This window comes from Pleurodeles waltl, chromosome 2_2, assembly GCF_031143425.1.
Source record: "Pleurodeles waltl isolate 20211129_DDA chromosome 2_2, aPleWal1.hap1.20221129, whole genome shotgun sequence".
Taxonomy (NCBI): Eukaryota; Metazoa; Chordata; class Amphibia; order Caudata; family Salamandridae; genus Pleurodeles; species Pleurodeles waltl.
In genome coordinates this window covers 854139346-854166000 of record NC_090439.1, presented here as the reverse complement: position 1 = coordinate 854166000, position 26655 = coordinate 854139346, and the positions used below count along the sequence as shown (strand labels likewise).

Below are 26655 nucleotides of genomic sequence, written 5' to 3'. Positions count from 1 at the left end.
ACTGTAAGGTCATTTGTCCTGGATATTGTGAATCGTGACTCACCTGTGCCCCACCCTCCCAAAAGCACTCAGGCCAGGGTATTGTTCTGAGGGCGCCTTCTGGAGCTCAGCCTCCTACCCCTGCACCGCAGGGACTGCGGGGGCCTTTGTTACGCCACTAGCCTCATTTGAGGGCTCTGCAAGCAGCAAGATAAGCTGTCTGAAGAAAAAAAAATGTTTTCTCCGACGCAGCTGATGCAGTGTGTGGTAGGCCCTGTGGAGTATGGTAAATTGAATAATTCGAAATCAGGCGTTGTAGGAGGCTGGCCTGGCTTGTAGTGGGTACCAGAGGTACTTACACCTTGTGCCAGGTCCAGTTATCCCTTATTAGTGTAGAAGAGGTGTTTCTAGCAGCTTAGACTGAAAGAAGGTAGCTATGGCAAAGCAGCTTAGGCTGAACTAGTAAACATGTAAAGCTCCTACTATACCACTGGTGTCATATGCACAATATCATAAGAAAACACAATACACAGAGTTACTAAAAATAAAGGTACTTTATTTTTTTGACAATATGCCAAAAGTATCTTAGTGAGTACCCTCAGTATGAGGATAAGTTATATACACAAGATATATGTACACCAACCAAAATTAGGCAAGTAATAGCAAGAAAAGTAATGCAAACAGTGTAGAATCACAATAGGTTGCAATGGGAACACATAGGTATAGGGGCAACACTAACCATATACTCTAGAAGTGAAATGCGAACCACGAATGGACCCCAAACCTATGTGAGCTTGTAGAGGGTCGCTGGGACTGTAAGAAAACAGCGAGGGTTAGAAAAATAGCCCACCCCAAGACCCTGAAAGGTAGGTGTAAAGTGCACCTACTACCCCAGAGAGCACAGAAGTCGTGATAGGGGGATTCTGCAGGAAGAACAAACACCAGCAATGCAACAACAGTGGGTTTCCGGACCTGAGTACCTGTAAGACAAGGGGACCAAGTCCAATAGTCGCGACAGTGTCGAGAGTGGACAGGAGCCCAAGAAATGTCAGCTGAGGGTGCAAGGAAGCTGCCACCAGTTGGAAGAAGCTTGGAGTTCTGCAAGAAGGAAACGGACTAGGAACTTCTCCTTTGGAAGACGGATGTCCCACGTTGCGATGAAGCTTGCAGAGGTGTTTCCCACGCAGAAAGACCGCAAACAAGCCTTGCTAGCTGCAAGAGTTGCAGTAGAGGTTTTTGGGGGCTGCTGTGGCCCAGGAGGGACTTGGAGGAGGAGACAGAGGGGGCGCCCAGCAACTCAGGGAGCCCTCACAGAAGCAGGCAGTACCCGCAGAAGTACCCTTACAGGCACTTGGTAGAAGAGTGAACCGGAGTCCACGCGAAGTCACAAAAGGGAGTCCCACGACGCCGGAAGACAACTCAGAAGGTTCTGCACTGCAGGAAGGAGTGTCGGGGACCCAGGCTTGGCTGTGCACAAAGAAAATCCTGGAAGAGTGCACAGGAGCCAGAGCAGCTGCAAATCATGCGGTACCCAGCAATGCAGTCTAGCGTGTGGAGGCAAGGACTTACCTCCACCAAACTTGGACTGAAGAGTCACTGGACTGTGGGAGTCACTTGGACAGAGTTGCTGAGTTCCAGGGACCACGCTTGTCAGGATGAGAGGGGACCCAGAGGACCAGTGTTGCAGTCTTTTGGTGCCTGCGTTAGCAGGGGGAAGATTCCGTCGACCCATGGGAGATTTATTCGGAGCTTCTGGTGCAGGGTGAAGGCAGGCTACCCCCAGAGCATGCACCACCTGGAAACAGTCGAGAAAGCCTGCAGGATGAGGCGCTACAATGTTGCTGGTAGTCGTCTTGCTACTTTGTTGCGGTTTTGCAGGCGTCCTGAGCAGTCAGCGGTCGATCCTTTGTTAGAAGGTGAAGAGGGAGATGCAGAGGAACTCTGATGAGCTCTTGCATTCATTATCTAAATAATTCCCAAAAGCAGAGACCCTAAATAGCCAGAAAAGGAGGTTTGGCTACCTAGGAAGGAGGATTGGCTACCAAGAGAGGTAAGAGCCTATCAGAAGGAGCCTCTGACATCACCTGCTGGCACTGGCCACTCAGAGCAATCCAGTGTGCCCCCAACACCTCTGTTTCCAAGATGGCAGAGGTCTGGGACACACTGGAGGAGCTCTGGGCACCTCCCCTGGGAGGTGCTGGTCAGGGGAGTAGTCACTCCCCTTTCCTTTGTCCAGTTGCGCGCCAGAGCCGGGCTGGGGGATCCCTGAACCGGTGTAGACTAGCTTATGCAGAGATGGGCACCATCTGTGCCCATCAAAGCATTTCCAGGGGCTGGGGAGGCTACTCCTCCCCAGCCCTCACACCTATTTCCAAAGGGAGAGGGTGTTACACCCTCTCTCAGAGGAAGTCCTTTGTTCTGCCTTCCTGGGCCAGGGCTGCCTGGACCCCAGGAGGGCAGAAACCTGTCTGAGGGGTTGGCAGCAGCTGCAGTGGAGACCCCGGAAAGGCAGTTTGGCAGTACCCGGGTGCTGTGCTAGAGACCCGGGGGATCATGGAATTGTCCCCCCAATACCAGAATGGTATTGGGGGGACAATTCCATGATCTTAGACATGTTACATGGCCATGTTCGGAGTTACTATTGCAACGCTATACATAGGTAGTGACCTGTGTATAGTGCAAGCGTGTAATGGTGTCCCCGCACTCACAAAGTCCGGGGAATCTGCCCTGAACGATGTGGGGGCACCTTGGCTAGTGCCAGGGTGCCCTCACACTAAGTAACTTTCCACCCCACCTTCACCAGGTGAAGGTTAGGCATATAGGTAACTTATAGGTAACTTATAAGTTACTTAAGTGCAGTGGTAACTGGCTGTGAAATAACGTGGACGTTATTTCACGCAGGCTGCACTGGCGGGCCTGTGTAAGAATTCTCAGAGCTCCCTATGGGTGGCAAAAGAAATGCTGCAGCCCATAGGGATCTCCTGGAACCCCAATACCCTGGGTACCTCAGTACCATATACTAGGGAATTATATGGGTGTACCAGTATGCCAATGTGAATTGGTAAATTTAGTCACTAGCCTGTTAGCGACAAATTTAGAAAGTAGAGAGAGCATAACCACTGAGGTTCTGGTTAGCAGAGCCTCAGTGAGACAGTTAGGCATCACACAGGGAACACATACAGGGCACATACTTATGAGCACTGGGGCCCTGCCTGGCAGGGTCCCAGTGACACATAGACTAAAATAACATATATATACAGTGAAATATGGGGGTAACATGCCAGGCAAGATGGTACTTTCCTACAGGCGTTGCGAAAGAAAGAAAAAGTGTGGGAATTGAAGGGCTCTGTCCCATTCAGGATCATGGAGCGTCCGCCCAAAATCTGCGTCTCATTTGTCTCTAAGTGATGTGAGTAGGGCCCCTGTATGTTCCTTCCTGGCCCTGTAATGCCATGTTAGGTGGCTTTGTCCTGTTCCCATAGTTAGCAGGGACTGTATTACTGAGTGAGAGGCTCAGTGTCTACTACGGACCATTGGGTGCAGAGTATGTACCTCATCCGATGGAACTGCAAGTATTGAGCCCTAGGAGGGCAAAGTTGTCAATTAGATGGTCGATGGTGAGGAGCTGGCTGTCTTGGAATAAGTTGCCCACAGTGGTAAGAGAGCAGTCCTGCCATGGCGTAAGGTCTCTGAATGAGTAAGAGTTGGGAGGGTATGGAAGGCCCTGCGGGGGGGGGAAGCAGGAGCATTTGGGACCTCATGGTAGGTAAGGGCTAGTGCCCGCCGAATGCATTTATGCGTGGTAGCCACTAAATGTGGTAGTTGCTGTGAATGTGGGCCTTTTCGGGCAGTAGGAGACTCTAGAGGTCTGGCAGGGTGAGGGTCCATGTCCGCGCGTGTTTCGGACAGATTGCTACTGTGATCAGTATTTGTATTGTACATCTCTACTATTTGTGGACGCCTACAGGGCTTTCGTAGTCAAATCTATCTAGCTCTCTCCTTGGCCACACTCGGCATGCTCTAGTGTTGTGTTAAGTTGCTGTGTATTTGTCTGTCTAGTGTGTTTAGAGAGAGGAGAATAACGTGCGTTGAATCCGACCCGCGTCCTATGTCTATAGGTGCATGTTCCTGGGAGACTCTTCCGCGGTGCGGCATCTTTAGCTAGTTGTAGACCTATGATCAGTGGTTCAATGCAAGGATGGAACTCCTCCACTTTATAATGGAATCACCATAGAGCTGCCCTTAGGCACAGGTATGTTCTTTCACTACTCATCGACTTTCTTTTTAGAAGAAGATTGCCACTGTGTAACTGACGAAACTAACGATAGGTGTAGCGGTAATTTATGTTGGATTTAATATAGCATTATAGCCAGCTGTTGAGGGCAAACACGCTAATACAAAAGGGACTATTCCTGTGCGCTGCTACTTATTGTGTTCCGTCCTGGCTGCCTTTCCCTTTTCTTGCAGGCCTTTGTTGCTCGTTTAAAGTGTTCCAACCTTGAAACCGCAGGAGTGCCTGGAGCCGCCGGCTGATATGAGATTATGTTGAAAATAATTAACTGAAGAATTGACGAGAAAAAACATGTAATCAATACTTTGTAGCATATGCACAACGCTTCCCCGTCTTTCGAATAACCTAACACTTGTTGTCATTGAATGCTTGTAATCCTGTATTTTTTATAACTAAACATTGATGCCAGTAAAATTACCTCTTAATGTACCCGAACGCATCTGCTGTACCAGACATTTGTGCTTCTGGTTCCCAAAATCGAAAAAGTTTATTTTCATTGTCATTCCTTTTTTGTTTCCGATGGTGTTATCTCCTCCCAAATCTAAATCAAGTGCGGTTGCCTCCTGTCTTAAAAAGGATAATCTGTAACATTGTCTTTTTTATCTTTGTTTTCACAACAGCCACAAATCAGTATTCCGCCGCTCTGCATTACTATCTTCAGGCAGGAGCAGTGTGCTCAGATTTCTTCAACAAATCGGTGCCACCTGATGTTTACACTGACCAGGTGAGTTACAGCATTACAAGACGTTTTCCTTACTGCAGATAACCATGTGATGGTGACTGAAGCCTGCATTAAACATACTGTTGTGTGGCACAGTAAATAATTTGGCATTATTTGCATAACACACGTAATGCTGCAGTTTACAGCAATTATACCGTGCACATTTCACCCATTATTTCCATTTTTCACCCCAACTCACGTTATGTAACCAGGCAAAAGTTTAGAAATTACAGGTCGCTTGTGCATGTTCTGTATGGTGGACTAACTGACCAGCAGGCCTCCCATATTGCAACACAGGCATGAAAACCTGGATTAGGGTAATTAGACAAAAGTGAAATGGTGATCAGGCGGCAGGCATTACCGCTTGACAGGCATCAAAGGGGTCAAATGCTGGTATAGAGTAATACTTCTCAAGTCCGCAATCGGTAGTCCTGCCTCCATCTCAGCCTTTCAGTACGAACAGCACAATACTTTGAATACTGAATCATTTTTGTTGTTTCCGTCTTCGCAGTAACTCAATAAATCACTATGGCCCTCATTTCGAGCTCAGCGGTCTTGGAACAGCCGTGCTGAAGACCGTCAGTGCAGATGGTTTTCCGCGCGGCGTATTATGACTGCTGGCAGCCCTCCGTCCTTTTTTGGACGGAGAGCCACCAGCAGCCATTCTGGCGGTCGGCGGGGAAGTGGAGGCTGCTCCACCGCCCCGTCATCAGAACACCGCCCACCAAATCACGTTCCAGGATTCGGTGTGGCAGTGTTCTGGTGACGGGGAGCTGGCGGCGGAGCAGCCCCCATGGATTCCGTCCCCTCCCAGAGGATCAACGGACAAGGTAAGTTGATCGTCCGTTAGGGTGGGGGGGTGTTGTGTGTTGTGTGCGTGCATGGGGGGGTGCGTCTGAGTATGTAGAGGGGGTGTGTGAGTGCGTGTATGCATGCGGGGGTGTTGTGTGTATGGGAAATGTGTGCGGGTCAGTCTGTGTGCATGTATGTTTGTATGTGTGCGGGTATGCGTTGTTGCAGTGTATTTGTGCGTGTTGGGGGGTGTCTGTGCATGTTGGGGGTGGGGAGGATGTGTGTGTCTGTGCATGTTGGGGGTAGGCATGGGGAGGGAGGTCCTGCCACCTTTGGAGGAGAGTGGGGGGTGGGGAGGACTCGGGGGTAGGGGAGGGGGGTGGGGGAGACCCCTATCAGTGCCAGGAAAGGAATTTCCTGGCACTGATAGTGCCTACCGCCATGGATTTCGTGGCAGTTCCAAACCACCAGGGTCATGATACCGCCAGCGGTCTGGTGACGGCCGCCGGGCTGGAGACCAAAGTCTCCAGCCCAGCGGTCGGGGTGGAGAAGTGGCGGATGACCATGGCAGTAACCACCATGGTCCTAATTCCATTTTTTTTTCCTCCGGCCTGTTGGCGGTATTACCGCCACTTCTCCCCCGTCCGCCAGGCTTGTAATGAGTGCCTATGTCCAGAATAAAATACTGGCATCTGAGGGTTGGGGCCGGATGTTGAGCAGAATGCCAACCATCCTTTGTTCAACATACGCCACTGAGGTGTGTGTGGGGCAAATTCACCCATCCACTGACACCACTGAAGCAGGAAGCTGATAGAAAGATACCTGAGAGCATGAAAATGTCGGGTGAGTGGCAGGCACATTAATCAGTTAGGTAAGAGTATACCCTAGCTCGTTGCAGAACAGCAGAGTGGTGGGTGGAATTCCTAGGTGGGGATAGAACACCTCTACTCCTGGAGTGTAGGTGCCATCACTGGAAGCAACATTGGCTGTGCCTAAACTGGGGCAAGAACAGTGAAGTGCTACCAAAGAGGTGCTCAGGACCTGGAGCTGGTTCGATGAGGGGAGGTGCTTCTCTGTAAAGTGTCAGATTTGTTTGACCCTTGATGGACCCACTAACACTGTGGTGACTGCACCTCTTTATGGAATACAATGACTGAGAAGCACTTGAAAAGAGATAAAAAGGACTTGTTAATTACCAGACAAGGATTAAAAAAAGAATCCTGAGGAACTTGAATCCCTTCGGAGGGATAAAGGGGGATGATTAAGGCGCTCAGTAGCATTCTGAATAAATTGGACAAGGATGAAAAATGAGCTGTAGCAATAGACTTGTGCTTTCCAAAGCTGTAGCGAAGGATGTCTTGAACTGAAGCCTCAATGAAGTAGCTAAACCCAATATTGCAGCAAATGAAGAACAGAATGACCCAGGTGTAACAGCATCTGAAAGAGCAAGCTAAGCTGTATGGGCATGTGACGAGCATTTCTGTCAGTTGATGGACGTGCAAATATGAGTAAGGCTGCCCATGCTAGTGTGCTGGAATTTCCTGCGATCCAATACCAGAGGCTTCTCTGGTAGAGTCTGTGAAAACACTATTTGCAGATCATGTGGCCATCATGGTCATGAACGTGACAAACTAGCCAGTACAGCATACAGGCTTCTGTTCAGGAGGAAAACTTCAGTAGACCGTGATGGCCTGAGCCAGAAGAAAGATGTAGCAATCAGAAATGGGATAACGCTATCCTTGTGGTCCTTGGGCACCCAGCATTATACCCTGGTGGAGTTGCAGAAACAGAACCAACAGATTGAGGGATGGTGAATCCTCTTTTTCCAGACCTCTACCCAGTGAGTTGCAAAGAGTGGAACTCCATAACATGAGGGGAAACTACTGAATCTGGTCATAGCTTTTTCGTTTGGTACCTGGCACATTTGAGTGTAGAGAAAGGTGGCAAGACAATATTTTTTGGAAGCTGCTCATTCATTTTTCGAGAAAACTAAAATTGGGGTCGTCACATGTGGACGCAATGGGTTGAAGTGACCCTCTCTTTTGCTGTGTTGAACTATATGCCCTAACCCTCCATAGGCCATATAATTGCTTTGGGCACTGAGTATTTATATGGTGGTTAAAACATATTTGTTACAAACACCAATTATCAGTACAACACGTCCTTTGTTACGTCTTCGGTTTTTTTCTGTATCCTTCATAGACCTTCACTTTTTTACTGCTGTTGATTGTCCATTCTTAATTTCTTCTTCTGCCCGTCTCTTTTAATTACGGAGATTCACACATCACAATTCTGTCTACTGTCTCATTTGAAGATTTAGGTGGACCTCTCCTTTTCTGAGGCCAGTTGCCAGGATGAGGTCTGTTTAAAGTTGCATGAATTAATTTTGGAGGTCTAAGAGGAGTTCCACTATATTCACTTTGGCATTTATTCTATACCAATAACGTTTTTGAACCAAAACACTGCCAGCTGTCATCTTTCTGTCCACCAGAGGGGTTGACTGGGCATTTGTCTTTTGTCAAACATAAAGTATGGGCTTTGTATCTGCAGCAATTCACACGCCAAATCCCACTTTCTGCCACTCTCTTCTTCACTGCTCAGACCTTACACATAATTACTCATGATGCTGGGGTGGTTTCTTATGAGAGACTGCTGAGAGATTTCCCCTGTTATCTAAAACAAGGAGTCTGTTGATGAGCTTTGAAGACTTTATGGATTGTAGGTGCAAAAAAGGCAGGGAACTCAGCAGGAATTAATTTACTTTGTGTAAGCCAAATATTTGGTTTCTCTTTCTATATGGTCTGCAGTTATAATTATTGCAAACACATACTCCTGCCTATATCCAAAGGGCACAAGGGCTTGGAAAACAAAAACAGTAAGATGCTTACATTCCCAGTTAAACAATAACCCCTCATTTTCCCTCCTGAATCTTGTATCACCAACATTATCTTCAGTGCAAACTCTAAGGACAATCTGTCTCTACCTGTAATCCCTGAGTGGTGTTGTACTGTGCTCAACACTTCTAATTCGTGAATGTGGCTCCATGTGTTAGAACTCACCCATTCACAAAGTTACCCACTGTTTGCATCAGAGTAGAAAAACTGTAAGATATTTGGGGCATGCCTAAATTCTCTAGAGAGTGGCGTTAGGCAGGAGCCCCAGCATGTTTCAAAATCAGATCATTCCCCTTTCTATTTACTGTCATGATTATTGTCTCCATACCTAATATGTCAATTACTTTGTCTAACCAAGACCTAGGATCTGGTATTACAGTGCAACCCCATGCAGGAAGTATGACCTGTTTTGCTGTGCATAGGAGCACTACCACTATCTTTCCCTTATGGGATCTATGCGGGCATGAGAGCCTATCTGCCTCCCTTGGGACTTTGAAGTTCAGAGTCAAACATAGAATCTATATCGTCCAATTCTTCCCTCCAATATTTTGTGAGTTCAGGGCAGTACCATAATAAATAAAGTAGCATGCCAGTTCCAGCACAACCCTGCCAACACTTCCTGGATCTCGTGCTATCCCAAGCATATATTCTTTTTGTGGTTAATACCAGTATGGTGCTATCTTTACAATTGTTTCTTTAATGGCTGCAGTACTGAAGGAGATTTGTTCCCCTGAAGTGTATGGAAGCCCACTCATATGCTGCTCGTGTGTGTCCAAACTCTGCCTCCCATCTTTTTTGCCCTGCGGATTTATCTACAGTGCATTATCCCCACAGAAACATATATTTCAGAAAGTATATATTTATCCCCAGATTTGATTAGTAACCGTTTCTCAAATGGGTGCATTGGTCATCTTGCTGCTTGCTACATGCAGCTTTTATTTCTACAGTGATGAATTTGCAGACATCTATTGTGTTCTCTATCCAGAATATCATAATCTGCTGAAACATTTTAGTACTGGCATGGTCATAAAAGTCCCCTGTCCACTGACAGTTGAGTTGTTGACATGTTAAAAATTCAGGAACCTCCGCTGCTGAGGCGAAGTCCAGGTTACTCTTAAAGGGGGAGGGAAGCATAGAGAGACTAGTTCCTGTTATCGTCTTGTCTAGTGCCTTTAAAGTTGCCTCCGTGATTGGTGATGCTCATACTCCCAAGGGTCTATGCTTTAAGTTGACGTGGTACCTTCCAAAAGTGGAGTCAAGCTACTGCTTGGCCCTAAAGAATAATTGATTTCCACTCTCCTTACAGTGCTATCCAGCCAGATATCTGAGTTGCGCTGCATGGCAATAGCCAACAACTGTTGCAATGCCTAGGTCGCCCGTCTTATAGTCCTGTCTATTTGTGTTTTTTTGCTATACATGGACATTTTCCTGCCCAGACAAAGTTGTTAATCCTTCTTTGGATCACTAGAAATGTTCCCCTAGGAGATCGCAGCAGCAGTGTTTGAACCAAATAGAGGACTATTCGGAGTACTGTCATTTTAACGCCCGCCATTCGGCCCAGTCATGAGAAAACCCCTCCATACCAGGACTGGCAGTCCTTCTACAGTTGTTTTGTTAATGAAGTGTGGAGTTACCCTGTTATGTCTTAGCTAGAATCACCCCTAGTTATTGTATAGAATCCTGCTCTCATTGTATTGGAAATTGTTTCTGTAATTGGGCGGCGTGTGTGTGGCTTACTGTTAGGTTTTAAATCTGTGATTTCTTCAGGCTTATTTTAAAGCCAGCGGCCTACTTAAATCGTTGGAGTACTGAAATTATTGCAGGGAATCTGTCAGCATGATTTCATGTCGACCGCATATAAGCTAAGTTTGTGTTCCGTGCTGCCAAATGTCATCCATCTTATTGTGTTGTCTTGTCATATTATTGTAGCCAAAGGTCTATGTAGAGAGCACATAGTAGGGAGTGAGGGGGAAACCCTGCCATGTCCTGCCTATAAATCTTGAATAAGGATGTCAAATTGCCCTTAATATGTATTGGAGCCTGCAAGTCTTGGTAGTTACTAAAGGCCAGTGCCCGGAAATTGGGTCCAAGGCCCATATATTGCATCCTAGCTACAAGGAAGGACCAGTTCCTTCAGTCAAATGCCTTTTCGACAAATAATAATGTTTCCTTTTTAGATTGGCAAGTTTTGTCGCTAATGTGTAGGAGCCATTTCATCTTGTTGGAGGCGGTTCAGTCTAAAATGAATCCTGCCTAATTGGGGTCTATTAACCATTGCATGTGTGCCATCAGTCTGTTGGCCAAGTTGCCAGTAAATAATTTGGCATCTATACTTCACAGAGAAATTGGCCTGTATGAGGCACATAATTGTTGGTCTTTGCTAGGCTTAAGTATGACTGTAATTGCTGCTGCTTGCATTGTTGGGGTTATTGTTTTTGTGTCTCCTATAGCATTAAAGAGTCGGTAAATATCAGTGATAGGATGTGACAATATGTTTTGTAAAATAAAGGAGTACCCATCTGATCACTAGCATTTCTGCTTTTTGAGGCAGGCAATCGCCGATATCAAATATTCCCTCTTTATTGGACTCTACAGAGCTAACCCTAGTACTCAGTCAGCCGAGGGAGAGTGATCCTATTTAGAAAGTTTGTCATGTTTGTTTCTGTATATCTTGTGCCATGTGTCAGTCCTTGTAGAATTCTCTAAATGAGAATTTTATCTCTGTCTCTGACGTGACTAGTGTGCGTGCTTTTGTTCATCTAGTACCTGTGACGTTCTGTGTCGCTTTGCCCCAGAGCCTATAGGTCAGTAGCTGTCCCACTTTGTTAGCACCCTGATAATATTTCTGTTAGGTGCTAAGTAGAGCATCTTCTGCCCTATCCATGTCTTTAGTTTTGGGTTGAAATCTACATGCTACCAGCTTGTGCTAGATCTTAGGAGGCCCATGTGTTTGTGTTGATCTTCCAACTCTTTCACCTGTATCTTGAGCTGTTGCCTCTTTTCCCAATGTTCTCTGTTGTTTTGCGCAAGAAATATCAATGTACCCCTAGTTGTTGCCTTCAATACATCCCAGATGACATGTATGTGTCTGCCTATTATATTGTTAGCTTTTATATATGTGGCAATAGCGGACCCAACTTCTTCTCTGTTTTTCGTGTTATCTAGGAGAGTATCTCTGAGGTGCCAACTATTGCTGAGCTAAGATCCCCTTGCTGTTCCGTGGGTAATTGTAATCAAAGCATGGCCTGATATTGATTCAGTTTCTTTCTCAGAAGCAATGATCCAATTTACCTTATGTTGTGGGCACATAAAATGATTCAAAGTGGCATATGTTTTTATGGGCCACAGAGAAGCGTGTGTAGCTTCTAGTGTGCAGTTGAAGGTGTCTCCAGAAATCTGAGGACTACTTTATTTTACTTCTGTATCCCTGCTGGGGACAGAGCACCCCACTGTCACACTCTAAGTACTGACCTGTCTCCACTCTTTGCATATCACTTGGTTTAAATTCCCCTCTGACCCACCCCAGGCCGTGCCATCCCGAGGATATCTGTGTCTGGGGAGTTCAGACTAAGAGGGATAGCTACCTCGAGAAGCATCTCTTGCCCCAAGTTAGCTGCACATACAGATGTAATTGTAACAGTGTAGTCTCCCATAGTGATTCTCACCGCTAACATCCTGCCTGGTGTTTTCGCCACAGTTTCTTTCAGAGACCCCTTGAAAAAATGTGAAAAACAACTGGCCACTAAAATTGTCATTCCGGTCTTCTTTCTCGTGTCAGAGGAAAAGATTTGGCTTGGGAGCCATCTGGAATAAAGTCTATGCCAATCTTTATTGAGTAGGTGAGTTTCTTGTGTTAAGCAAATCTTATATCCTGACTCTTAACAGAGATAAGATGGCACATTTTTTCATTCGTCCTTGCATATTTTAAACACTGCCAATTATAGTCTCAGATGTCCCTAATTTGTGGCATTTGTTTTGCTCCTGCTATGTCTGTAGTAGGTATTTTGCTGAGTATTGTGTGGCTGAGTGCCCATTTCTAATCTGCTGTAGTGTGCTTCCCCTGCCCCCACCCCCCAAAATCCAAACCACAAAAACAACAAATAAACAATAAGTATACTAACATCCCCAAAGTGGCTCTCTCCAGCATGAGGGTCAAGAGGTTCCTGTTCAGGGAGTAGTAAAAGTTCTATTTCCATTTTGGGTCTGTCATTTGGGAGAGGCTGCTCCACCTTGTCGTGATGATCGCATGGATAGTCCCCAAAGCCCAATTTCTTTTTGGTTGATCTTAAGAGAGTGCTCTTGTGGCAATCATTGTCCCAGTCACTCGTCTGGAGTCTCCCCCTCACTTTGTAGTTGTGATAACAAAGTCAGTTCAGATTAAGAAGCTGGCAGTCCTCTTCCACTGAGCGCAGGTAGTGTTCGATCGCTTCCCATGGGAAGATGATGTAGAAAGGATGGCCTTACTTATTTTTTATATCTTTGCTTCTGAGGAAGCCCGTTACCAATCTGAAGCTTCTACTTTTTTGTAATGTAATCGTGGAGAGATCTTGAAATAGAGACACTTTTCTTTCCTCAAAGGTGATTTGCTCCATCTATCTGACTGCCTCTAGTTTAGTTTCTTTCTGCCTGTAGTATCGTAGGCATGTCAGAATGTCCAGTGACTTTTGCTGTCTCCCTCTGCTTCAGCTTCTCAGTGTGTGCAGTCTAGAAAGATTTCTTCTTCCCCTAACATGGGTCAGACATGCCTAAATAGTCTTTAACATTGGACACTATGTCACCTTTTTCTGTGTTTGGTGGGTCACCCTTGATCCTAATGTTCTGACTTCTTGGTTTGCAAGATTTTGTCAGCATGTTTGATTGTGAAGTGCTTGATCTTGGAGGGAAAGGGTCTGCTGGCATTGGAATTCTAATCCTTCCTCCATGGCATCAATCAATTTCTCCTGAATTGAGACTCAGTCCCCCAAGTCATTCATGTCTTGTTTAAACGTTTGCACTTCCTGTTTGCCTTTGCTGCGCAGCACCTGGAGAACTTCTTGCAGGTCCCTTAAAATTTTCTCCAATAATGTTTGCATCACTTGAGCCCCTTGTGCTTTAGGGGATTTTTATTAGAGGTAATTTTGAGGGAGAGTTGTTGGTTGTTTTGCCTGTAGCCTCTTGTTTAGTTGATCTTGTCTGGGTTAACATATCATCTATATAAAAATCAGTTTGGTCTCTGGCAGACGCCATGTTTGCGACATTTGGGATAGAACCTTTCTTAAGGTTTTAAAGAACTATGTTGTGGGAAGTAGGGAAGTATTTTGTGTAGTGCTGTGTTTTGATGCTGCAGCTATATAGTTATAGGGATCGGCCAAAATCAAGTTACTTGGGTAATGGTTTCACTGTCAAACTGCTGACCAGACAGAGGTGTGCAGCCGCTTCTATGCTGCAAGAGAGAGGACTGTGTATTCACTAAAGGGCATCTGTTTTGTTGTCTAGTTCTCTGTTGGGGGTGATGGAACAGTCCCCATCAAATTCTCACCATTTCTTATCAGTTCCCCCCTCTGCACCCCTGGGTGAGTCTAGTGGGTCATGTTAAACTGTGTGCCGCCTCTTCTCTGACACACGGATTGTCAGAGGGACCTGCGATACTCTAGTTGTGAGCCTCCAACTGGGTGCTAGATCGAGCCGTGACAGCTCACCTGCTGTGTTCCGTGGACTATGCGGAGTAGTGCCTTTGTTTGCCAGTGGTTCCTGTTTTCTTGAATGTGTCGTTTGTCCAGGCTTCAAGGCCAGCGTTGCTGTATAGTTCTCTCCGGCGGTCCCCCACCACCCTCTCGCTCAGACTCTGCAGTGCTGTGGTCCCTGGTCTAGGAGCAACAAGTTTTTTCCCCCCCGTGTACCGGGCACACAATTAACACTGCCCCAGGCTCACAACTAACTTTGCCCCAGGCTCAAAATTAACTTGGCCTAAAGGTCTGACTCAGTGCTTAACACCTCTTGCAGCCTACCACCACATCCATCACTCTTATCCTCTAAAAGCCAATGGGCACTCTTTGCTTGTCTTGTTCTGACTGTTGAAAGCCTCTCCCTTCTCCTCCCTGGACCACCAGGTTCACTGCAAGGCTCCCTGGGATCTGTATGTCGTTGTCTTCTGTGTTTCGGATACCGAGGCGGTAGCCTCATTACTGCATATTCATTGTGAATTTTTAAATCGCTTTTTTGTTTACTTATTGGTCTATTGGTCTGTGACACTTTGTCACAGGTGAAGTTGGTTCACATTTCAGCGCTGTGATGGGCACCCAAGGATCTCTGATGCGGCTGGCCTCAAGTACTGACAGTCAGCTGCGGCTGTCCGGCTCTTTTCTCCCTCCACAGGTCGACTATAGGTGTGCCATGCTGGGTATGATCTGATCGCTCTTGGATGCTTCCAAAATCCAGGGTCCCACCTTAGTCTCAAATCACACGTCTCTGATTGTTGTAGGGGGCTCTGGTGAACAGCTTAATTTTGTAGCAGCTGGGCGGAGGAGAATGCCTTACATCTCAAAAGTCCACCATTTGGCCCCACCTCCAGGCTTCTCTTTTTAAGAGCCATAGATGCCTCATCTCAGCATTCATCTGCTACATTTTGAGTTTGCCAGACTCTAACTGCTACTCGCCACATACGATGATTACAAATGTTAAAAAATACCAGAGGGTTCATGCTTTTTTTTTTTTTTAACACAACTTTGTTTTTAACAAAGCATTATGCAGTTGCTGTCATTGATTTTCATGTGAACTCTATCTTAATATACAAAGTATACTTCAAGGTTTTGCCCTTAACTTTTAGCTGAGTTGCTGGTAAAGTGAGACAAAATCAGATGATTTACCTTGTCGATATAAAGTTGTGAAACAAGTAAGTGTCCCTAATTCTCTACATACAGAGCTCCTCAACTCACCCCCCCCTCCCTAAACTTAATATAATCCCTATTTGCTTCAGGCCTGTCATATAGTTGGTGTTCGAGTCGAACGCTTAAGGTAAGGCACCTAATTAAGATGTGTATGTAATCAAGTGCAACATTCAGTCGTTTGTGGAGGTTGGATCCTAACATAATCCTATGAATCAGGGAGGGGGCATGGCAGAGCTAGTCCTGCCATAATGTACAATAATCAATAATGTTCACATCCATATTGAAACTTGATGGATCTGTGTTAGTTTCTCAAGAATCTAGGGCTGTAAAGGATTCTAAGAGGGCATCCCATTCTATCGCTATAGGTTTCTTTCACAATTCCCGGTATTAGTCTCGGTACAGAGCCCCGCTCTCTGCCAACCCCCATAGTTCCATCTCCTCCTGCCATGTCAAGATTGTTGGTGCAGTCTGGGACTTCCAGTGTCGGATTTATAGGATTTTTCGCTAGTATCAGATCCACTAAGCGTGTCACTACCTTAGTAGCTTTTGGTCTGGGGAACAAGCCTAGCAGACTGTGTTCCCACATATTCCAGTGATTATTGGTTGTGAGTTCTGCTAGCACCTTAGTGATTTGTGTCCAGTAGTAATTTAGCCTGCCGCATTCCCATAACATATGCATCAGTTTGGCATCTATCACCTGGCAGTGGGAGCATGTCGATGGGACCCCAGGGAACATGGTATGTAGCCTGTGTGATGTGAGATAGGCACGGTGTAGTACGGAAAATTGGATGAATTTAAAGCGGGTGTTTCTAAACGTCCTCTGGTGGTATTCGATTAAAAAATCCCATTCTTTATCCTGGAGGTGGCTAGTCATATCATTTTCCCATTTAGCCCTCAGTGGGGCCAGGGAAGTCGATGAGTGTTCTCAGAGGACCCTGTACAACCACTGAACTAAGTGTCGTCCCAGCCCCATGGTGTGCAGTGCCTGTAGCAGTTCAAGAGTGACGGGTTCCATGTCATCAGGTGCCCAGTGATACAGTATATGGCGGATAATGCTAGCATGGTAAAGAAGAGAGTCTCTTGCATCCCCTGGGTTTGCACAAAATCATTGTGGTTTAATAGTGTATTTTCCGCAAAAAGGTTTCCACTGTAGTAACTCCATTAATGAGCTATGGCTGCAGCCTTTTGGCTGACAGTATCCTAGATGTGGTGGGAAGGCCCATAAGCAGTATATTTGGGGTGTAAGGTAGTGGATGGTTGGTATAATGGAGAGCCATCTTCCAGTAGGCAAGAGCAGTCTGCAGTAGTAGAGGGCAATCACTGGGGAATTTAGATCCTGGGCATAGCAGCCTATGCAGCTTACCGTGGTGAAGCATGTACTGCGTGTAGTCGATCGCTGGGAGGTTACGGTCAGCCAGCCAGCCAATAGGAAAGCCACTGTAATTGGCCAGATATACAGTAGGACTCAAAAACTATGGCACCCATCCCTCCTTTATCTGACAGGAGCATAGAAGAGCCAATTCTGAGGCATCAATCCTCCCATAACAGGTCAATTAGTAAAGTATTTAGCTTAAAGATGCATGCGGGGACTACAAAATAATAAAGTAAACTTGGGAACATGACCATTTTGGTCAGAGCCAGTCTACCTGCTATTGAAAGTGGCAGTGTCTTTCAAAAGGTCACTTGAGACCTAAGACTCTTTGTGGTTTTAAGGAGGTTACCATCTAATATATCTGCTATCTCACGGTATATTTGAATTCCGAAGGAGCGGAATGTCTGGAGTGTTAGTTGGAGTACCATGTCACCGAAAGGTACATGTGTTTGGTCATACAGACCTTTAAAGGAGAAGGCGTAGTACTTATTAGTATTGATCTGTGGTCCATAGAGGGACTCAAGTGTGGTGAACAGCCAGGCCAACCAGAGAGTTGTGATTAGTGAACTGTACAAACTTAGTATTTAAGAAGAAAATGGGACACCCTCTCCCTTTGATCCCCCAATGTCTCCTACTTTGATAGTTCTTTCAAGGAAGCAAATAAATAAAGTGTATTGCTGGAGAGGAAAGCTCTGAAAAGATAGAAATACACTAGGATTAAGGTGAATTTTAAACTGAAAAAAATATTGTTAAAAGCTGAAATATTGTATGAAAAAGTTCTGATATCTCCCAGACAAGAGGAAAGTATAAGATGTTAAGTGTTTGAAATTTAACATTCTGGAGGAGTAGTGTTACAGGGCCTTCTCCCACTCAGTCTATGCACAGCTGTTTGACAATGGACTAGAGAGTGTCCTGAACTTAGAGGTCTGTTAACATTGTCAGCTATCAATAATGGGTGGATTAATTAATTCTGCAAAATTCAAAATCTCTAAACTTTGAGACAGTTGTGTTTTCTAGGCTTCTAAAATATTTTATCAGTTTGAATTCCAAAGTCTGAGTCTCTTTTTACTAGCAGTGGAAGCCCCCATACATTCAGGGCTAACTCCTCCTTCCTCTGCTCCTGGAGTCTCTGATTCTGAGTCAATCCTTGTTTTAGCAGATCTCTTAAATTCATCATCTCCCACTTCCCCAGCTACCTTCACAGGCATAAATGTGAAATCCTAAAACACGACCTTTAGAACACTGAGGACCTGTGGAAGAGTAGAAGAAGGATTGAACCTGCTGCATGATACCTGTGTGGAGACTACTCCTACATGCACACGGGACTTAGAAGGTGGACTCCAAAGGTCAGTTGGCTGACCTCCTGTGTAGTTACGGGGGCACAACATACTACATGAGTCCTTTTTCCTGAAGTGCCTTGCTGATCAGTATCAACTGGACCTGACCTAGACCCTGCTGGTGGTTTCTTCTGAAATGACCCTTTTGACCCATGTGCTGTTCCTGAGGTCCTGGGATATTTGGCTGTGTTTAACTGGACCTCTCCTGAAAACCAAAAACTTAGAAAGTTTTTGGACCTCAAGAACTCTGGAGGACTGGGACAAACCTGCCAAGCCTGTCCACTAAAGGCATGAGTTTTCTGGTCCAAAGAAACTGTTTATTGTGCTGTGTTTTTACTTCTTTATTGTTTTGGTATTACTAAATGCTTTACACTCTTTCTTTAAGTTAAGCCTCTCTGATCTGTGTCATAGCTATCAAGGGTTGAGCTTAAGTTTAAATTTCCGAAACCTTTTACTGGACCTAACAGGATAGCACTTTGATTAATTGCGGTGGACCTCAATCCGTCCCAACTAACAAAATAGTTTCTTACAGTTGACAGCTCTTAATCCATCACACAGTTTGTAAATCTAACTTTCATATATTTTAGGCTAGCTACACAGTATGGCTCATTCTGCTCATCCGATCTAATTTAAAAATCTCTTTTATCTGAGTTAAGTTTATACCCTGCAGCAGCTCCAACTTGTACTACTATTCCTTTGATTACAGGTAGTGCTTGTTTGAAATCATGTGTAAACATTAAAACAATTAAAACATCATCTGCATAGGTCTTATGGTTCAATACGAAGTTGTTCTATCAATTTGTTCACAAATGCTTCTAAATGTAATGCATGTGAACAGGGTGTTAATGGGAATACCTTCTTTGTCCCTCTGGTAACTGAAAATATATTAAAAGCAGCCCCGTTGATGGTCAGCATAACCCATGGATTACTATAAACATCCAGTATCCATTTTATTACACCATTGTGAAATTCACTCATTTAAAAGTCACGGAGGAACGGCCATTTCACCTGATCAAAAGTCTTTTCTACATCCAAGGATTCTGAGTGGTCTCAAGACTTCAACAACTGTATGGTACTGCTAAACACCAGTTCTGGATCCCACCTCTAGGCACATGGTGTGGTTGGGTGACCTCACTGTGTAATTTCCTTGCCAACCCCTTTAGGACCAGGAAGTTTCCTTTCTCGAACCCTCAACTCAACCCTGTGTAGCTGTGGCTCTGAGCAGTAAGGCTTACATAAAGGAAGAAGTGTAAAGCATTTCAACATCACAAAAGCAATTGAAGAAGAAAGGGACGTCACAAAAGGAACCCAACACCAATTTATAAGTCTGAGGTTTATGTATTTCAGGCACCTAAATGGAAAAGGCCCACAGAAGGTTTCGAAGATATAGAATTTACAAAGTATTGTAAATCAAAGCATTTCCTTCAACCGTGAACAAGCATTGGTAAATGCAATGAATCTGACACTTAGAAAGTTTTTCACCAAAAAGCTGGGCTAGTTGTAGTTCAATATCAGTGTCCCTCAAAGTGCTTTCAATGCTGGTAGAAGTCCAGTTGCCACTGGGCTACGTAAATGCTCTCAGAGTAGGACGTGGCTGGTAGCCAATGGGCTACCAGGTTCCCTTCCTCCTAATGACCACTTCCTGGGAAATGTGACTTCTGGTTATCCCAGGATGCACCATTCTGTCCACTATCAACATGGCAGAACCCCACTCTTAGCGTCTAGAGTTCCCTAGCCAAACCCAGAGGTGTGGCTACTAAGGGGACTACACTCCTCTGAAAAAACGGTTACACAACAAGTTTCCCTTCTCCTTCCTGGGTGACAGCTAGTCTAACTAAACCATGGGGCGACCCTTTCCTAAGTGTTCCCCATTTTCTCTTCAAATGCAGCTTCAGCTTTGAAGCTCAACTTTTGGGCCAACACCCATGTGGCTTCCTGCAGAAGGGTGGTTGCACTTTTCTCCAGTGCAGGCCCCTATTGACTCCTTTCCTTGGAGTCTTTAGCACATCTCCTTAGGAGGGCAGAAAGCTGTCGTGGGTTCAGTCTCCATGTGCAACCATTAAGGGCATAGTAGATTGAAGGTAACGCAGTAGCAACTTTGTAAAAGTTGTACAATGTAACTTGTTACATTCATTTCGACTTGAGAATCAGATCTGGTTTAATGCAACAAGTTGTTTGATACCTTGGAGTATCAACTTTGGTCGCACTGTTCAGGTGTTAGCACAGCTGAGGAGTCAGTGTGTAATTCTGCACTCACCAAGAGGGTGGCCAAGTCTTTCCTCAGTAAAAACATCATTTTTGCGTTTTTACTGTCAAAACACGTAAAATACATGTTCTGCCCATGAAATGTGCTGCACCCTACCTTAGGGTTGTAGACCTGCCATAGGGGTGACTTTGCCATGGCTTAAAATGGCAAAGTCGGGCTGTCAGTTCGAAATGCTCTTCCAGTCTGTAGTTGTGATGAGGAGAATCATTTTACCTTTGTGAAGCCAGGGTTTCACAATCAGTAACTTTTTAACTTACAGAGCCTGTGTACCATATATAAGGGACTTGCAGTTAAGTTAGCTCATGCCACTCGGGTAATGTCTAGAAATGAAATGCATATTCTAGTCTTGTGGTTGTGTTTTGCTGTTATACCAAAGATGTAAATAAAATGTTCTAAAACAATTCAGCAGTAATCCTGGCTTCCACCCCATCCATCTATCTGAATTGTGGGACCCGATTCCCCTGCTCCAACCACATTCTCTTACAAATCCAATGGCAAGAGGGATTCAGTTGCAGAGCTTATCATAATATTCTTTATTTTTTAACACATTTTATTATGTTAACCACATAAATACAAAAATATGCCATATCCAACTACCCACTCTCCCTTCCCCCCCCTTCCAGGTATTCAATCATTACAAGTCCATTCTTTCTAAATTTTACCAAACTTCTTGGGACATCCTTTACTCTTATAAATTGCATTCTGTAACACAAATTTCCCTTTCCCAGTCTGTGAGCTTTGGTTATTATAACATTCTTAAGCGTCTTGTTGTGTCTTCACATTTAATCTCTCTCTATAGACTTATCACTTCTGCCTAGTTTTTAATATCTATCTGATAGAGACTTCTAGCTCCAGCTTCCTTACCTTAGAATTCCCTGGCGTCAGCTTCGAATCCGGAGTTTTTTCTGAGCAGTACCCTGCGCGCGCGCGCCGTCGGGCGGCGTCGTTCGGATCCGCGTGCGTCGACCAGCTCCACGTGAGTCATCAGCGTCGTTGGAGCCGTGACATCACGGTTGTCCATATAGAAGCCATCTCGGCGCACGTACGTCAGTTCTTTTCCTTCCGCGCCGGTTAAGCGCAGTTTTGGAAAGAGCTACCCTGCTTCGTCGGTTTGTCGACGCTTTTTTTTTACTGTTTGAAGTCATGTCTTCGAGAGAGACAGGATTCAAGCCGTGTGGTGCGTGTCATTGCACCATGTCGGTGATGGATCCGCACTGAGTTTGTCTTTGGTGCCTGGAGAAGGACAACGATTCCACCTCGTGCTCCGACTGTCGGGCCATGGCACCGAAGGCCTTGAGGGAGAGATCCCTTAAGCTTCTTGCGGCCCGACATTTGTCCTCGGTCGGCGCGACTCCGCGGAGGTCACAGTCCCGCAGTAGGAGGAGGTCGCGACACCGCTCCCGGAGCCCCATGTCCTCTTCCTCGCATTCGAGGTCATCCAAAGGTAAGAGGCACAAGAAGAAGACGACGTCCAAGCAGACTTCGGTCTTCGCCACGCCCGTCGGCCGACGAGGCATCTAGGGAACGTCGACGTTCTGAGCGTGGTTCTGCGGAGCCGTCGCAAGGGTCGACTCCGCGTCTTCCCCCCTTTCCGGGGACCGGATCGACCCCCTCTCAAATAAAATAATTTTACGAGGCCTTGCGTCTCGTTTTTGAGCAGGCTGCACCCTCGGATGGGTCTTCGGGCCCCGCAGAGTCAGCAGGGGCCCCTTTGGATTCGATGCCGGCGGCTTCGGCGCCGTTGGGGACCCCTGGATCCGAGACCTGGTCTCTCACAGTCTGCCTCCTTTGGCACCGGGTCCGACGTCGACGATTCCGCCACCGGCGCCCACCGGTGGCAGCCCCATCCTTATTCCGGATGATCCGGAGCCAGAGCGATGTCGTACGACTCCGACTTTGACGGAGCCAATTCGGCCCAGATCATTGTCTGAGCATTATTTAGAACAGCCAGACGCAGGAAAGGAATGCGAGGGGTCTGAGGACCCTTTAGAATCTGGATTGCAACAGGACTGGTATGAGGATCTAGGGGAGGCCAGTGGACTGGACACGTTTCCAGATACTGTTATGCTCTCTCCTCCTAATGTTGCTACGGAGGAGGGTGCTTCTTTCGCTATGGTGGTGTGTAGGGTAGCTGAGGTCTTGGACCTAGATTTGCCTATGGTGCCAGTCAGGACGAATATCCTGACAGAAGTGCTTCAGCCGGGGGTGTCAACATCGGAGCCGTTGTTGCCCTTCAATGAGGCTCTTACAGACGTCCTTCTGGGTACGTGGTCCAAACCCAGCACAGGGGCTCCTGTGAATAGGACGGTTGGCCGCCGCCATAGACCCGCTCCCAGCGACCCTAGTTTCCTAACACAACACCCCACTCCTGAGAGTTTGGTTGTCCAAGCCTCTACTTCCCGTGGTGCCTTCCCTTCCGCTCCACCGGATAAGGAATCCAAGAGGCTGGATCAGCTTGGGAAGAAGATGTTTTATTCCTCCAGCCTGGCGTTGAGGTCCGTAAACACCTCTTGCCTATTGGGCTGTTATTCCCATACTTTATGGGATACGGTGGCACAGGTGCTGCCCCAGGTCCCGGAGGGCATACGGGACACTCTCACCCAGGCTGTCAAGGATGGGAGAGATGCAGCCAAGTTTACGATCCGGTGTGGTTTGGACACGACCGACTCGCTGGGCAGAGCGATTTCATCGTCAGTGGCCCTACGTCGCCACGCCTGGCTACGTTCTACTGGTTTTTCAGGGGATGTCCAGTCCAGCTTGATGGACATGCCCTTTGATGGCTCTCGCCTTTTTGGCAAAAAGGCAGACTCCGCGCTTGAGAGGTTCAAGGATTCTCGAGCCACGGCCAGATCCTTGGGCCTTTCAGTGCCAGCACGACAGCAGTCTCTTTCGCCCCTTTTGAGGCTTCGGAAGGGGTGTAGTACCACGCCAGCCACAGTTCAGCCACCGTCCTCGGGCTTCACAGCATCTCGGAAGAGGACGTGGTCGTGGTACCATCAGACCCGGAGGGTCTGGCCAGAGGTCGGCCGCCACACAGCCCCCCTCAACTGCGCCCAAGCCCTCCTAGTGTGGTTCTGCGGGATCATGTCTGTCCAGATGGAAGGAGGATTCGTTTTCATCTCCCTCACTGGCTTTCCATCACCACGGTCAAGTGGGTCCTGCAGATCATACGGAAGGGCTACTCCCTTCCCTTCCAGTCTTTCCCTCCTTCTATCCCTCCGGCAAAGGAATGGCTGATGGAGGACCATCTAGCTTTGCTCCGCGAGGAAGTTACAGCTCTCTTGGCCAAGGGAGCCATAGAAAGAGTCCAGATACCAGAAGTAGGCAGTGGTTGTTATTCCCGCTACTTTCTGATTCCCAAAAAGAACAAAGGCCTTCGCCCTATCTTGGATTTAAGGGACGTCGATCTCTTCCTCAAGAAGGAGAAATTCAAGATGCTCACTCTTGCTCAGGTTTTGTCTGCCCTAGACCAAGGAGATTGGATGGTAGCATTGGATTTGCAGGATGCATATTTCCATATTCCTATCCTGCCAGCCCACAGGCGTTACCTACGGTTCAAGGTGGGCCACGAGCTTTTTCAGTTTGCCGTGCTTCCTTTCAGTCTCACCAGTGCCCCTCGGGTGTTCACAAAGGTGATGACGGTGGTGGCAGCTCATTTGCGCAGGTCAGGGATTTCAGTCTTCCCCTACCTAGACGATTGGCTGTTGAAGGCTCCTACGCCCCAGGCTCTCGTCACCCACCTCCAGACGACGGCGGACCTCTTGCATTCGCTGGGGTTCACTATAAATGTGCCGAAGTCACATCTGACTCCCTTTCAGAAGCTCACTTTCATCGGAGCTGTTCTGGACACAATGCAGTATCGGGCTTATCCTCCCGATCAGCGGGTCCAGGATATTCAGGTTATGATTCCGATGTTTCGGCCTCTATCCTGGATCTCGGTGAGACAGACTCTGAGGCTGCTGGGACTCATGGCTTTCTGCATCCTGTTGGTCAAGCATGCCAGATGGCGCATGAGGGCTCTGCAGTGGGACCTGAAGTTCCAATGGGCACAGCATCAGGGAAATCTTACCAACGTGGTTCAGATCTCGGAGGGGACTGCAAAAGATCTGCAGTGGCTGCAGTGGTGGTTAGTGAACTGCGAGTGGGTCAAGGGCAGACCCCTCTCCCTTCCCCAACCAGATCTAACGGTAGTGACAAATGCGTCACTTCTGGGATGGGGCGGCCATCTGGGGGAGGTGGAGATCAGAGGTCACTGGTCTCCGGCGGAATCCGGGCTCCACATCAACTTGTTGGAGCTTCGGGCGATCCGGCTAACATTAAAAGCATTTCTTCCTGTTGTGAAAGGGAAGGTGGTGCAGGTGTTCACGGACAACACTACCGCAATGTGGTACTGCAACAAGCAGGGCGGTGTGGGGTCGTGGACCCTTTGTCAAGAGGCTTTACGTCTCTGGACATGGCTGGAACAGCAGAGCATGACCCTGGTGGTTCAACACCTGGCAGGTTCTCTGAACGCCAAAGCAGACGAACTCAGCCGAAAATGCTTTGAGGATCTCGAATGGTGTCTCCATCCGGAGGTGGCGCAAGGACTCTTTCAGCAGTGGCGAGAGTCTTGGTTAGATCTGTTCGCCTCCGCAGAGAACGCGCAATGTCAGCAGTTTTGCGCGTTGGAGTTTCCAAGGGGGCTATCGCTAGGCGGCGCTTTTCGTCGTGAGTGGAGTTCAGGCCTCCTGTACGCCTTTCCATCTATACCACTTCTGCCCAGAGTTCTCAAGAAAATCAAGAACGACCGGGCCCAAGTAATCCTAGTGGCTCCGGATTGGGCACGGAGAGTTTGGTATCCAGAGCTTCTCAAAATGAGCATCGGTCCTCCAATCAGGCTGCCTCTTCGGGAGGAACTTCTATCGCAGCAGCAGGGGAAGGTTCTCCACCCGAACCTGTCAACTTTGCGCCTTCATGCGTGGAGATTGAGCGGCGACATTTGATGGTTTATGACCCCCCTCCCGAGGTCTGTGATGTCATTCTGGCAGCGAGGCGTCCCCCTACTAAGTCGATCTACACCTGCCGTTGGAAACGTTTTGTTTCATATTGTTCAGAGAGGTCTATTGATCCTTTTTCTTCTTCTCTGTCTAACATCCTTTTGTTTATTTTGTCTCTCGCCCAGCAGGGTTCCTCCTTGAGGACTCTCAAGGGCTATCTTGCAGGCTTATTGGCTTTTCTTCAGTTGCCTGAGCAACCATCTCTGTTTAAATCACCTATAGTACAGAGGTTTTTGAAAGGGCTTGTACATCTATTCCCGCCTGTGCCTTTTGTTATGCCCCAGTGGGATCTTAATTTGGTTCTTACCTTCCTTATGTGTGCTCCCTTCGAGCCCTTGCATAATTGTCCTCTTCGGCTGCTCACTATTAAGACAGCCTTTTTGGTGGCAATTACATCTGCCAGAAGAGTTAGTGAGCTACAGGCTTTGTCATCAAAACCGCCGTATCTCACAATCTTTCCTGAAAAAGTGGTTCTCAGAACTCGTGCCTCTTTCCTCCCCAAGGTGGTGACCCCGTTCCATCTGGGTCAAAATATACCCTGCCCACCTTCTTTGCACCACCGCATCCCTCTAAGGAAGAGGAGCGTCTCTATTGGCTGGACCCAAAAAGAGCGTTATCGTTCTACATTGACCGCACTAAAGAGTTCCGGGTGGACGACCAACTCTTTCTGGGGTACTTTGGTGCAAAGAAGGGTCGGGCAGTGCAGAAACAATCCATTTTGTGCGGGGTCGTTCTCTGTATAAAAATATGCTATGCTTTGGCGAAGAAGCAGCCTCCCGAGGGCTTGAGAGCTCATTCTACTAGGGGGAAAGCTGCTACCACTGCGTTAGCATGTGGCGTACCGGTGGTTGACATCTGTCATGCTGCAACGTGGGCTTCTTTACACACATTTGCAAAACACTACTGCCTGGATAGCCAGGTGAGAAGAGAGGGGCATTTTGCCCGTTCTGTCTTGCAGGACTTCCTAGTATAAAAATAAAAAAATAAAAATCTCCTTCAGACCCACCGCCATGGGTTATAGCTTGGGTATCTATTCTAAGGTAAGGAAGCCGCAGCTAGAAGTCTCTGTCAGATGAACAAGTTACTTACCTTCGGTAACGA

General features: G+C 46.9%; 1 protein-coding gene across 1 annotated transcript in view; it reads left to right on the top strand.

The window, feature by feature from the left end:
- Nucleotides 1-26655, top strand: part of INTS8 (integrator complex subunit 8) — a 629314-nt gene that overhangs the window by 510878 nt on the left and 91781 nt on the right. The window contains exon 23 of the mRNA XM_069220496.1: nt 4891-4994. Within this exon, the coding sequence (XP_069076597.1) occupies nt 4891-4994 (104 nt within the window). The remainder of the gene's footprint in view (nt 1-4890; nt 4995-26655) is intronic.